General features: G+C 36.5%; 2 protein-coding genes across 14 annotated transcripts in view; one reads left to right on the forward strand and one right to left on the reverse strand.

Moving 5' to 3' along the window:
- Positions 1-12,764, forward strand: part of DNAI7 (dynein axonemal intermediate chain 7) — a 62,603-nt gene that overhangs the window by 45,251 nt on the left and 4,588 nt on the right. For 11 of the 13 annotated variants that reach the window (XM_082738512.1, XM_082738501.1, XM_082738502.1 and 8 more), the window contains 3 exons: positions 4,768-4,843; positions 7,385-7,545; positions 10,223-10,379. In XM_082738512.1, coding sequence (XP_082594638.1) covers positions 4,768-4,843; positions 7,385-7,545; positions 10,223-10,379 — 394 coding nt within the window. The remainder of the gene's footprint in view (positions 1-4,767; positions 4,844-7,384; positions 7,546-10,222; positions 10,380-12,764) is intronic. The other 2 variants (XM_082738503.1, XM_082738504.1) reach the window with 1 other exon arrangement.
- The window catches only part of IRAG2 (inositol 1,4,5-triphosphate receptor associated 2), a 185,810-nt gene continuing 176,659 nt past the window's right edge, over positions 3,614-12,764 (reverse strand). Inside the window, exon 24 of the mRNA XM_082738464.1 lies at positions 3,614-4,786. The gene's annotated coding sequence lies outside the window, so the exon portion shown is untranslated. The remainder of the gene's footprint in view (positions 4,787-12,764) is intronic.

Genomic DNA, 12,764 nt, shown 5'->3' on the forward strand with positions numbered 1-12,764 from the left:
ATATTTTTTGAATGTCTACCTGTGTATGCAGATACTGTTCTTCCCTCAAAGGACAGTGATGAAAGGACAGATGAGATTCTTGCTCTCATGATTTATATACAAGTCATAGGAAACCAACAATAAATAAGAAAAACTGGAAAACAGGTAGTAATAAATGTCATGTACAGAATTAAACAGGATTATGGGAGTGACTGGTGGTAACTGGATTGGGTGGTTGGGGACGGCTTGTATGATGAATTATTATTTAAGCTGAGAATGACTAGGAGGAATCAGCTATGTAATACGGTAAAAATATTCTAGTCCGAGAGTACAATTACTGCAAAGATCATGAGACAGAAATAAGTGCTGGGTAAGATAGCCAGTAGCCTGACATATGGTGGAAGAAGGCAAGTGGTATATGATGACATCAGAGAGGAAAGCAGAAGCCAGAAGAAGCAGGGCTTTGCAGGCCAGAGTTAGAAGTTAAGGTTTTATTATAAATGCAGTGGGAAGCCATTAAGGGTTTGTAAGAGGGAGGGTGGCATGATGTGATTTATAGCTTTGCAAGGTTATTCTGGCTACTACGTAGAGAATGGATTGTGCGGGGCTAGAATAGAAGCCCCCAGCATCTGGTTAAATAGCAGTGGGGAGGCATTAGAAGCAGTGGTGCTTGGTCAAAGGTCGTAGTAAGAGAAATGGAAAAGTGGATATTTTAGGGACATGTTTTGCAGGTAAAATGAACAATCTTGTGGAGTTTTTATTTTGGGAAACTAAGCAGATGGTGGTACAGTTTACTGAGATGCATAAAAACGGGCTGACCTGGTTGAGAGTGACAGTGAAACAAAACTTTTATTTTGGGCCTGGTACTTTGGGGACACACAAATGGAAATGTCGGGTAAGTTATGTGAGCCTGGAGCTCTGAGCAGTCAGGCCCAGCCCCATGTCCCCATGCACATTATGCCCTACATTTCTAGACTTGAGCAGTACTGAGGGTGGGCGTCCCGAAGAGCATCACTAGCATTGATCTGGAAACCACTGGCCTGCTGGTGGTATTAAAGCCACAGGAATAAATGAGACTTCGGCAGACTCAGGATATTCATTCTTAGCTTTTAGACAAAATAAAGCAAATGACACTGTTTCAAAATTCATTTTAATTCCTTATGAAGAGCCAATTCCAACAATTTGTTCTGAAGCTCTAAATGTAAATCACCTTTTGATGAAAAAAAAATGGACTTCAGGTCAATGAACTTCCTTTATATAGATGTTCTTTTGATGGACAATAGGATTCTAGATCAATTTGTATTGAGTGCTGATGTTTTGCAGCTCTGCAATATCAAGATCACCAACTGCACTGGTAATTGTTGATGTCAACATATACTTTCTCATCAACTACTTGCATGAGTTTTGTGGCTTTTGATTGGCTTAGCTCTGTTTTTACATTGAAATCTTTTATCCGTCTGGAATTTTAGTTTAAAGTAGGAAGAATCTAAGTTTATTTCAAATCTTAACCAACTGTCTCAAAACACTTATCACATGAACGTAGGTTTTTCTTGCTGGTCTAAAATGCCAAATGCTAAACTCCCAAGTGGACCATGAGATCTATTTCTGCAAACTCTGTTTTGGTTCCACTGATCTTATTCATGATCCAGGTTGTTTTATATCAAATTCAAATTCTATATATATTAAAAGTTTTCCATTTTACAACATCTGTACATTAACTTACAATGAAAAATACTTTGCTAGGGTACTGTGAAGTTCTTCCCATATTATAAGCCAATTCCTGTATCTACTGAGCCCAGGTCTCACTGAAAAGTTATAGTTCAGCTCCCTTCTGTTTCATATTCTGTCAATGTTTCCAGGCAGTTTTTAGCACATATTGTTTTTATAGATTTATTATACATGTTTAAATTTAGCACAATTCAAGTAAAAATTCCAGTTGGTAATTTTTGAGACTTGACAGAACAGTGCTAAAGTTTATTTGGAGAGGGAAAAAAATCTAATGAAAATAGCCAGTTTTGTAAAAACGGTTATGATGAAACAGGACAAACATGATCATATGAAGAAAAAAGGGTTTTTTTCAGCTTCATAGCCAACTGACACAAGGAACTTCATAATGTATGAAACCAGGAAGGATTATATGATCAGCAGATGCAGTTTGGAGCTGAAGGCTTTTGCAGGAGTGTGTTCTCCTGGTGCAGCTGCCAGGACAGCAAGACATTAGGGAGAAGTTAGCAAGATTAAGGAGCTTGCACTACCATGTAAACTGACACATTGCTTCCAGCATTAAGTGGTCTAGCTTCAGAAAAAAGTCAGTTGAGCTAAACAGTAACATAAAATAGTAAAAATTCTGACTTAGGTGAAGTCAGTGTATTCAATACAAGATTATCCTGTCATGTGATAAATTCGAGGCTGATAAATCCCTATTGTTGCATGCTGTGGTACTGTGGCTATCAAGGGGAGAGTTCCTTGGAAAAACCTACATTTTTAGATTTCCTGCAAGGCAAGAAACCAGTTTGGTCTAAACTGAAAAGAATTCTCAACTTTTTGAAGATGTGAATTTTGGCCCAATACCTTTGGTATTTTTAATGATCATAATCCTTCCTGCAAGAAAGAAATGCAACTGGCTTTTTAATGATAATTCAGCACATTCACAATTGAATTCATTACTCTTCCCCAAACCTGTCCTTCCTCCTTGTCTTTTCCTGATAACTGTCACCATGCACTTTATCACCGAAGCAAACACCTGAAAATCAGCCTTCCCCTGTCCCTTATCATCTGTATCAAGTTACCATCCAAGCTATGTTGATTCTACTTCCATGTCATCTCCCATATATGCTCCTTCTAATGAACCTGATCGCTTCTACCTTGAGTTAGACCCTGATCCTTTTCGGACTTCTTACTCTCCACTAAGGAATTCATTCATCAGCTGGCCACCAGAATACTCTGCAAATGCAAACTTCTTCACGCCACTTTCCCATTAAGTCCTTTCTAGGCTCCCTTTTACCCATAGGAGAAATTCTAGTCTTTAGAGTGTCATCTAAACTCTACACTCTGGCCCCTCTCTCCAGCTTTAGATTTTTACACCTTCTTAGTATGTCTCACCCCAACCATACCTGAGTACTTCAGGTGCTTGGAACTCTATTTTGCTTCATGCCTTTCTGCCCTCACTCACACTTGGAATTCTGTCCCACCATTTTTTTTTCAGGAAGCCTTATTATCGTTCAAGATTTAGTTCAAACTTTACCACTTTGGGGTAGCATTTCCTATTTTCACTCACTCACGCAATATTTTCCCCCATAGAATTAACTGTTCTTTATACTCCTGTTATGGACCCCCTGACTTTTTACTACAGTAGCCACAAAACTGTAGTGTAACTATTCCTTTACCTGCTTTCCTTAATAGACTGGGAACACCTTGAGTCAGGGACCTTGTCGTTTTTTTTTTTGTTGTTTATTTCTAGTATCTGGCAATACCTGTACAATTTAGGCACTCTGTGAAAATTCTTTGAATGAATGAGTCTGTAAGTGAGAAGTTTCCGAAGTGCATGGAACGGGTTGGCAGAGAAGGCAGTAGTGTAAAGTGCTCAAGAAGATGACAGAGGGCAATACAGTGACAAGAATGATGGAAAAGATAATTTATTATTTTATAAAGATTTTATTTATTTGACAGAGATAACAAGTAGGCAGAGAGGCAGGCAGAAGAGATGGGAAAGCAGGCTCCCCGCTGAGCTGAGAGCCTGATTTGGGGCTCGATCCCAGGACCCTGAGATCATGACCCGAGCCAAAGGCAGAGGCTTAACCCACTGAGCCACCCAGGCACAGATTATTATGATAAATTATTAAGGGAGACTGGGCACTGAATGGTGGTTGAAGATGAGAGAGATGAAGGGATTAACTAGCTTCTGACTAAAATTCTGGTACAAGACTTTTCTATTGCTCTAGAAGTACAGATAGTATAGGGGTCAAATGAAGTTTGCTGGATATTATCCAGTTTGCAAATATAAACACACACAAACCAAAGTTTTACAGTGTACACAGCCTTACTATATATAAAATTATTCACTTCTATTATTTTGACTCTTAAAATAGTAATTTCCCTAAGCTTCAGTTTCCTTTTTTGTGTAAAATGAAGATATAGCCATCTCTTAGGATTGTTTACAAGATGTGTTATTATGTCTGGCACACAGTTCAGTACCAAATATGTTGTTAGAGCAGGAATTTGAGGCCCAAAATGGTTCGAGGACTTCCTCAAGGTTACAAATGTAAATTAGTGGCAGATTTAGAATACATAAGGAGATCTTATGTCCTCCTATTGAAATACTCATTTACTACTCTACAGTGTAGTATCTTATACCTTATTTGATGCATGACATCTTTAATTTTCTTGAGAGGCTCACCCAAAAGCAGGCTTTGGAATTAGTCTATCAGAGAGCTGTTTGCCAAAATCAAGGAAAACCTAAAACTTGGCTACAATCAAAATGCAAATATAAATAACATTTTTATAGCTTGCATTGCTTCCTAGTCGATTTTATACTTGAGGATTGTCATCAGAGAATCTGAGCAGTCTAGCTCCTGCCCTCGTGAGGTTCTGTGGAGATACGCTCTCATTTTCACTGAAATTTAAAATACTGTTTTTGAGTCCACTTTTTCTGCCAGAGCAAGTGTCAGTGTGGGGCCCAGAAACTGAGGTAGCAGGCATCTGAAGTGGGAACTGGAGTGGGGAGAGAATGAAGAGTGAATCTGTGCTGCAGCAGACACAGTCACCCTTCTGTCCTTGTGTTTTCTGTAGAGTTTTGTCCAGGAAGAATCTGAAGCCACAAAATGTGAAGTGGAGATGAAATTATTAAGTGAAACAGTCTTATCAGGTATTCTTCTAAATTATGTTAGTAGAATTTAACTTTTTTGGGATTTTCCAGCTTACAACAGAAATGCAGATGTTGCATTAAAAAGTTCAGATGTTGCAGAAATATATGTCAAGTGAAAATTCTTCATAATCCCTCTTCGAAATAACCAGTATTAACAAAAATTTCTCCTGTTTGTATTTCTTCTCTTTGTAGCTCTCTTTTGATTTTTAATGAAACCATGAAATAGCATACAAATGTTTGAAAATTACTTTTTTATCAATAATAATTTGTAATTTTATGTAGCATAGTCTATAGACATATATAGAACATAATGCATATTTTACTTAAATGAATATGTTCAACACTGTCCTAGGTCAGTACATATTAATAACCTTTTTAGTAGCTGTATAATTTCATCCCAGTAATGGAACATTATTTAAATCTTTATTGATGGTAAGGTTATTTCTAATTTTTTATTATTACAAACAATGTTGTAATGAATATTCACAAACACGTGCATAACCATAAATTTCTCAACCCTTTTGTATTCAATCTTATCTTGGAAAATAACAATTGAAGAGAGTTTAAAAATGTCAAAGTGATAGTGATGTCTAATTTACATATCTTTTAGTTTGAGATGTATGTACATCACTTCCTAGGAACTTCTAAGGAATCAATTTCTATAGACTTTTTAGCATATTTTTCATAACATACTTTTTGTCTACTTCTTCACTTTTCCCAACACACTTTTGTTTCAGCAGCCAACTAGGTTTATATCTTCAAAACTTTTCTATAGCCCTAAGGAGGTTAATTTTCCTGTTAGAATTAGGATACTAGAGTCAGTTCATGAACTTCTGCCAATAATACTGAGGTTTTCTATATGCTAATCCCCAAATAATATATATGTTAATCCCCTAATCATAAATGTCTGAATTTGGATACAGTATTCTTTTTCTTTCTTTTTAGGTAAATGGATTATTAACTACATAAATTTGAAATTAAAGTCAGCATTTTATTGAAGGTGTACAAGGGAAAAAGAGCAATTGCTTAATTGGAATTTTATTTGCATATTGTCATTAATTTTCAGTGTCTGCTGTCCATGGGTTAAATTCAGTGACTTCTCAGTGTGCTTCCTTTTATGGGAGAGGAAAATTAAAATGATAAATAACAAGACCAACACTTCCTAAGTTTTACTGTGTGTCTGACACCAGTTCTAAGCTTTTTACATGTATTAACTACAACTCCCCAAATTCAATAGGTAGATATCAATATCTCTTTTGTAGAAGGAGAGAAAAGACATGTTAATTAGCATATCTTGCATAAGGTTACATAGTAAGTAAGGAGTAGAACCTATAAGCAGTCTGATTTCCCTTATCTTTCTACACTGGAAAGACTTTTGGTGGACAGGTGGGAATGGTCTTAGTGATACGTGATTTAAAATATTCCCTTGATTGTACACTGAGAATTATGGAATTATAGAATTTCCCCATAAAATTTCTATACAGAAGGGATTATCCAATACAGTTTTTCACTTTAAAGCCTCTGTCCACCCCCCCCCCTTTTTTTTAATGAGCTGGACCTGTTTTTGTTGGGGAAAAAAAAAGGTTAGCTTTAATATATGGATGAAAATTTTATGTTTTTCTCCATTTTACTTTCTTCTTTAAGATTTTTAGCCCCCTAATGTCCAGTTTAAAAACATTAATTTGTCAGGTAACAAACTTTGTGTTAAGCCACTTTTCCTTATTTTATAATGAAGGGTAGCAAAATATGCCACCCCAAAATATGCCACTTTGGCATAAGGATATTTTAAGTTAAGGACTTATAAAGATGCAGATGCAAGAAAAGCTGCCTACCTTCCCCCTATTTGCCTAAAAACAAGACATAAATTTCAAAGGGTGTCACTCTGCTTTCTACCAAGAGTGACAGTGGTTAATGCCCAGATTTAACTTCAGACCTATCAGCCCAGAAAGGAGACCAGAAGAATCTGCATAACGAACTTTACTAACTAGTCCTTTTCTCTACAGTCAGAACCCTGAAACTGGTTTCCTTTGTCTTGTCATTTCCCCACAAATTTGTTGTTCTTAGTTGAAGATGCTGTATAAGCCAGAGTTCTGAGCCACCTCTTAAGTTACTCATTTTTCCCTGGGTAATCTCCCATGTTTACATGAGGTATTCATATTAATAAATGAGTGGTTTATTTCCTCTTATTCTGCCTTTTGTATAAAAGTTCAGCCAAGAACTCAGAAGGTAGAGGGAAAATTATTTTTCCTCCTCTTGTGATACAATGTATTATTGAAGTTATTTTAATTGTAACATGCTTATTAGATACATATTCTTAAAAGTGTTGGTATATAAGCTATAAATGGAGCCCTCCCCTTTAGCCTATCATTATACATGCTTATTACTACTTTGAAGGTTAGCTTTGTGAATAGTTTTGAATTAACCACTTTTTGATGTTTTAGTAGCTAAATAAAAACTTCATTTCCAGAATTTTTTCCTCTCCCTCCTAATGCCAGATTGTTGCAATCTATTTAGAAACTGAATTAATCTGATTAATTTTAGCACAGCTTTTGCTGATAAAGAATGCTAATGAAAAGCCATATATCTTTGAAGACAATGAGGTTGATTTATGCCAATTCACAACCCTCGGTGGAGTGTACCACTTGGATATTTTGGAGCTTCCCCCGCAGTGTAAACCAATGAAAGGCTGGATGATTGTGGAAGTAGGTTGATTTTTGAATCAAATTTATGAGTAAAATTATTTCTCACACTTTTATCTTAAATGATCTAACATCTAATGAAATTTAATCTATTAAGGAAGCATAAAGGGAAAACTAATTTTAAATAGTCTTGAATTTATAAAATTTGAATCCAATATTAAAGGAAAGAACTCTAAAATAATATGAATTTTAAAACTATGATTCATACATGTTAATTGTAAACCTATAGCACTATATTTAGATTGTGCCAGTTTGCTCTTAATAATGATAGTTTATTTAAGATGCTGACAGACGTTTTTTGTAAAGGGCCAGATGGGGTATATTTTCAGCTTTGTGGGCATACCAGCTCTGTTGCAGCATTCAGTACAGTAAGACAGCCAGATGTAAATGAAAACTTTATTTAAAAAGACTGGTGGTGGACCAGATTTTTTAGGGGCCATAGTTTATGTACTCTGGTCTAGCTCTGTGGTTCCTTACATGTGGTCACTTGACCAAAAGCATTAACATCATCTGGGAATTTTCTAGAAATGCAAATTCAGGGGCCTCATTTTAGTTTTACTGAATTAGGAAGTCTAGGGATGAGGTTTTGTAGTCTGTGTATTAGCAAAACACACCTTAAAGTTTGAGAACCACTGGTCTGGATCCTTGGTGTATAAAGTGTGGTCCATGAGCCAGCAGGATCAGCATCAGCTAGAAATGCATAATCTGGTGCTTCACCTCAGATCTGCTGAATCTGAGTGTTAAGAAGACCCTCAGGTGATTCATGTGCACATTTAAGTTTGAGAAGCACAGATCCAGGTGATGGCACTATTGCTGATGCACGTTCCACACTCTTAGTAAGGATGTCAATGACAACAGTTGTGAGATCATTTTTGAAGGACTTCCTCACTCCTGTTTCAGTAAATAGTAACATTTGCCCTGGTATTGACTTGGTTTATTTTAACTTACTTCATGGTAGCTTGTGTCCCAAATCCACCCTGCTATATTGTCATAGCCCCTTTCTCCTTCCTTGTTCTCTAGCCTTTCTGAATTCTCCCCCTCCCTCTCGCTCATTCTCCCCTTCCCTCTAATTCATTCTCCTCTCCTTGTCTCTCTCTCCTCCAGCATATCATGTACATAGACTGTCAGCTACTTCTCACTCGCAGTTCTACCATTAAGAACCTTGGTACTTTATCGTCATGGAGTGGCATTTGTCAATTTTTATTTTTTTCCCCATTATCACCTCTCTAAGGAGCCTTTGTAGGCATTTTCTTTCCTAGCCATCCACCCCATGAAATTTTAATACCATAGATAAACAATGTATTTGTGTATGTACTAAATATATAGCTGTGCTTTACACCTAAAAGAGTATAATTTTTTTCATGCCCCCCCAAACTAATTTTCACCCCCTTGGGGATGATACTGCTATTCCTTTCCCATTCTCCCCACAACTGAGAATGTATTTATTAGAGCATGCCTGGGGGAGATAACCTGGTCTGTAGCTACTTAGAACAGTCTATTTGAATCAGTTTTTCCTACCTCTGTGTTGCTTGAAGGACAGTGGGGAGTCAAAGAAAGGCATCCTTTGGTGAAGGTAGGCCTTCAAAATTCTTTATCAGGGCTGGGGTTTCTAAGAATTCACTCAAAGATCTTTTCTTGAATTTTGTTGGTGTCCTCATATCATCATTCCATGTTCTCCATTGAGCTCAAAGTATCCTCTTTACAATTGTTTTTCTCTTTTGCAACAAAGAGGTCTTCTTCCTTTTATTCAAGTGTCTTTTCAATAATTTCCCACCTCCTCTAGAATTTTTTTTTAATTTATTTGACAGAGATCACAGGTAGGCAGAGAGCCAGGCAGAGAGAGGGGGAAGCAGGCTCCCTGCTGAGCAGAGACCCCCCCCCCCCCATGCAGGGCTCTATCCCAGGACCCTGGGATCATGACCTGAGCTGAAAGCAGAGGCTTTAACCCACTGAGCCACCCAGGCGCCCCCTCTTCTAGAATTTTAACCCATCCAGTTTTTCCTCTATTTTTAATCAGTCTTAATCTTCCCTACCCTTCCTTCCCTAGATCCTTCTCTGCTATGTTCAAATAATGGACAGATCTCCTCCATCCCAGAGAGATCTGCTGTTGACTTAATTTACTTTCTCTCTCCAGCTTTATTGAGATGTAATTGACATGAATCATTGTAAAAGTTTAAGGTGTACCACTGTGATGATTTTTTTTACTTTCATCCATTCGTTTCTATACTTCTCAAAAGTATGTTTATACTCCTTCCCCTCTTTACCTACACACTCTAACCAAGGTATTGGAATATGGGATTTAGGGTCCTAGAGCTCTATTTTTGAGTTGTAATGCCTCCTTGAAGTCATTTTGTAATCTTTGGCAAATTATTTGATTTCTTTAAGCCCCACTTATTTCTGTTAAATATATGTTTTATAAGATTACTTGGAGGAATAAAATTCCGTTAGTAAGTCCCAACGTAGAACCTGGACCAGAGGAAGAGTCTGTGATTCAGATTTGGTGATTATTTTCCTCCTCAATCATTATCTTTAATTTTTTTGTGAAATTTTGTTAGTAATCTTTAGTAAATGAGACTGATCTTCAATACTTAATAACTACATACAGTTTACTCAGCAATATTTACATCTTTACTTGTTACCAGTCAGTGTCTAACTTGATATTATTTTGGTCGTTTTTAAGATACTCAAAGAAGGATTGCAGAAATATATATATCCTCCAGAAACTACGGAAGACGTTGAAACAGAAAATGCTTTCCCACCCATAGAGGTGACACTTGAGGTTCAGGAGAATGTAATCTTGTTTGAGGACCCTATGGTTGCAAGGTGGGATGCTGAAGGTACAGCAATACTGTAATCAACTTTGATAATTATGTAATGAAAAGAGCTCTAACACAAATCCTTAAAACAGAAACTACAGTGTGTAAACTCCGCATTTCTAATCTTACACATTTCTATGGCAACTCTAGTGTGTTTATTTTGTTTGCTCTTGATGGAAATGAATAGGGATTGGAGTTTATGCATTGAATGTTAGTTAGTTCCTATTAGTTCCTGAAGTCTTACATAAGTGAAAAACCTACTCTCTCCTGAAATGAGTACATAATTCAGATTGGGGTGATTAAAATTTATTTTAATGTTAATAACTTAGAAATTTCAAATCTTATTACAGACAAGTACTGGAGATAGGGAGTGGGCCATTAGGAAACCTGAGACAGATGAATACTAGCCACTTCCTGTCTCTTTATAACTTTTGATTGTTGAACCATGGGAAATTATTGGTTATCCAAAATGTGAAATAAATAACAAAATCAGAAGTACCAGCAGAGATACTAGCTAAGGATTTACTAATCATTAACAAATACCTCATTTGGGGTTGGCGGGCTCAATTTTGAGAAGTCTTGGTCTGGTAAATTAATGTATGCAGGTTTGAGGCTGCTAGACGAAAGAAGTGTAACTTTACTTTTAATGTGAAGCATTTTATATTCATATTTGTGGAAGAATTTACTGAGTTTGTGACACGTTCAGAACAGATCACAAAGGCACAGAGCTATTAATCCATTTATGTAGTCAAAGGAGCAGAGAATTTAGGAATTTCTCTACCAGAAAAGGTAAGTGTTATGCAGTTTTAACTTTTTTTATGATGGCTACAGTAATCCACATTTTTGGTTGTGTATACCTAGGCACAAGATATTTATATTCTAGGGGCGCCTGGGTGGCTCAGTGGGTTAAGCCTCTGCCTTCAGCTCTGGTTCTCTGCTCAGCAGGGAGCCTGCTCCTCCCCCCCTTCTCTCTGCCTGTCTCTGCCTACTTGTGATCTCTGTCAATCAAATAAATAAAATCTTTTTAAAAAAAGATATTTATATTCTAGATAAAAATTACGAATTAATAACAGTATAGTTCCATCAATACATTAAATTACAAAATCTGTCAAAATGAACAATTAGGTAATTTCTTCCCTTCATGTTGCTTAAGAAGTTTCATTTTTCCTTTAATGGTAATGTTTTTAAGTATTTACTCTGTTAAAAATTAGTCACACTAAGTTAGAATTGACAAGATAAGTTATCCCACATGATTCGGGGAAATATAATGTGTAAAATTTGTCTCTGACTACAGCAGTAGTATACAACTCCAGTAATTCTTCCCATGGGGAAACTTTCTTCCAGGAAATACTAAAAATTAGAGAATTTATTTATAGGTGATACTTAATTTTTACCTTTAAAAAACTAATTTTATTACTGTAAAAATGAATTATGAATCCCTTACTTTGTCAACATAATTGTATGTATTATATTGAATTTCAGAGTTAAAAATAGTGAGTGGATCCCTCATGTGAGGAGAAAGCCATGTGGAGATGGAGAAGTCATTTGAGGGAAGGGAATAACTCGTATTCCATGATTATGCTACACAATAAGAAATACAGGATAAATGGGACAGATTTCCTTCCTCTAGGAGTTTTCAAAGTTGTAGGGGAGGAAGACAAGGAAAAGCCACCTAATACGACACAGAAAGGTGCTGTAATAGGTAGAAGTGTTATGGAGCAGCCCAGGGGGTCCACCTGGAGCATTAAGAAAGGCTTGTCTTGGTATAGAATGTTGAACCGGGCCTTAAGAGACTAAGAACATTGGCATGCAAGTGTTCGTGCGGACGTACATTCTCCTTTTTCTTGCGTATATACCTAGGAAGGAACTGCTGGGTTGAATGGTAAATTTATGTTTAACTTTTTAAGAAGCTGTCCAGTTGTTTTTCAAAGTAACTGTACTTTTTACATGCCTGCCAGTATTACAGGAGGTTTCCCACCTTTCACATCCTTGCTAACATTTGTGATCTTTTTTATTCTAGTCTTTCTAGTGAGTATGAAGTGGTATTTCAGGGGTTTATATTGTACTTCCCTAATAACATCATGTGGAACATCTTTTTGTTCGTGTTTATTATCCTTTACTAGATTTTCTTCAGTGAAATGTTCATCCAGATCTTCTTCCCATTCTCAGATTGGGTTGTGTTTTATTATTAAGTTGTAAGAGACACAAAAGACCACCTACATATGATTGTATTTATATGAAAAGTCCAGAAAAGACATCTTTAGAGACAGGAAGTATATTAATGGCTGCCTGTGGCTAGAGGTGAGAATGGGAGTAATTAACTATAAAATGGACATGAGGGAATCTATGGAGAAAATAATAATGTTCTAAATTGGATTGTGGTAATGGTTGCACAACTGGGGGAAT

The sequence above is a fragment of the Mustela nivalis genome (genome assembly GCF_964662115.1).
Source record: "Mustela nivalis genome assembly, chromosome: 7".
NCBI classification, from domain to species: domain Eukaryota; kingdom Metazoa; phylum Chordata; class Mammalia; order Carnivora; family Mustelidae; genus Mustela; species Mustela nivalis.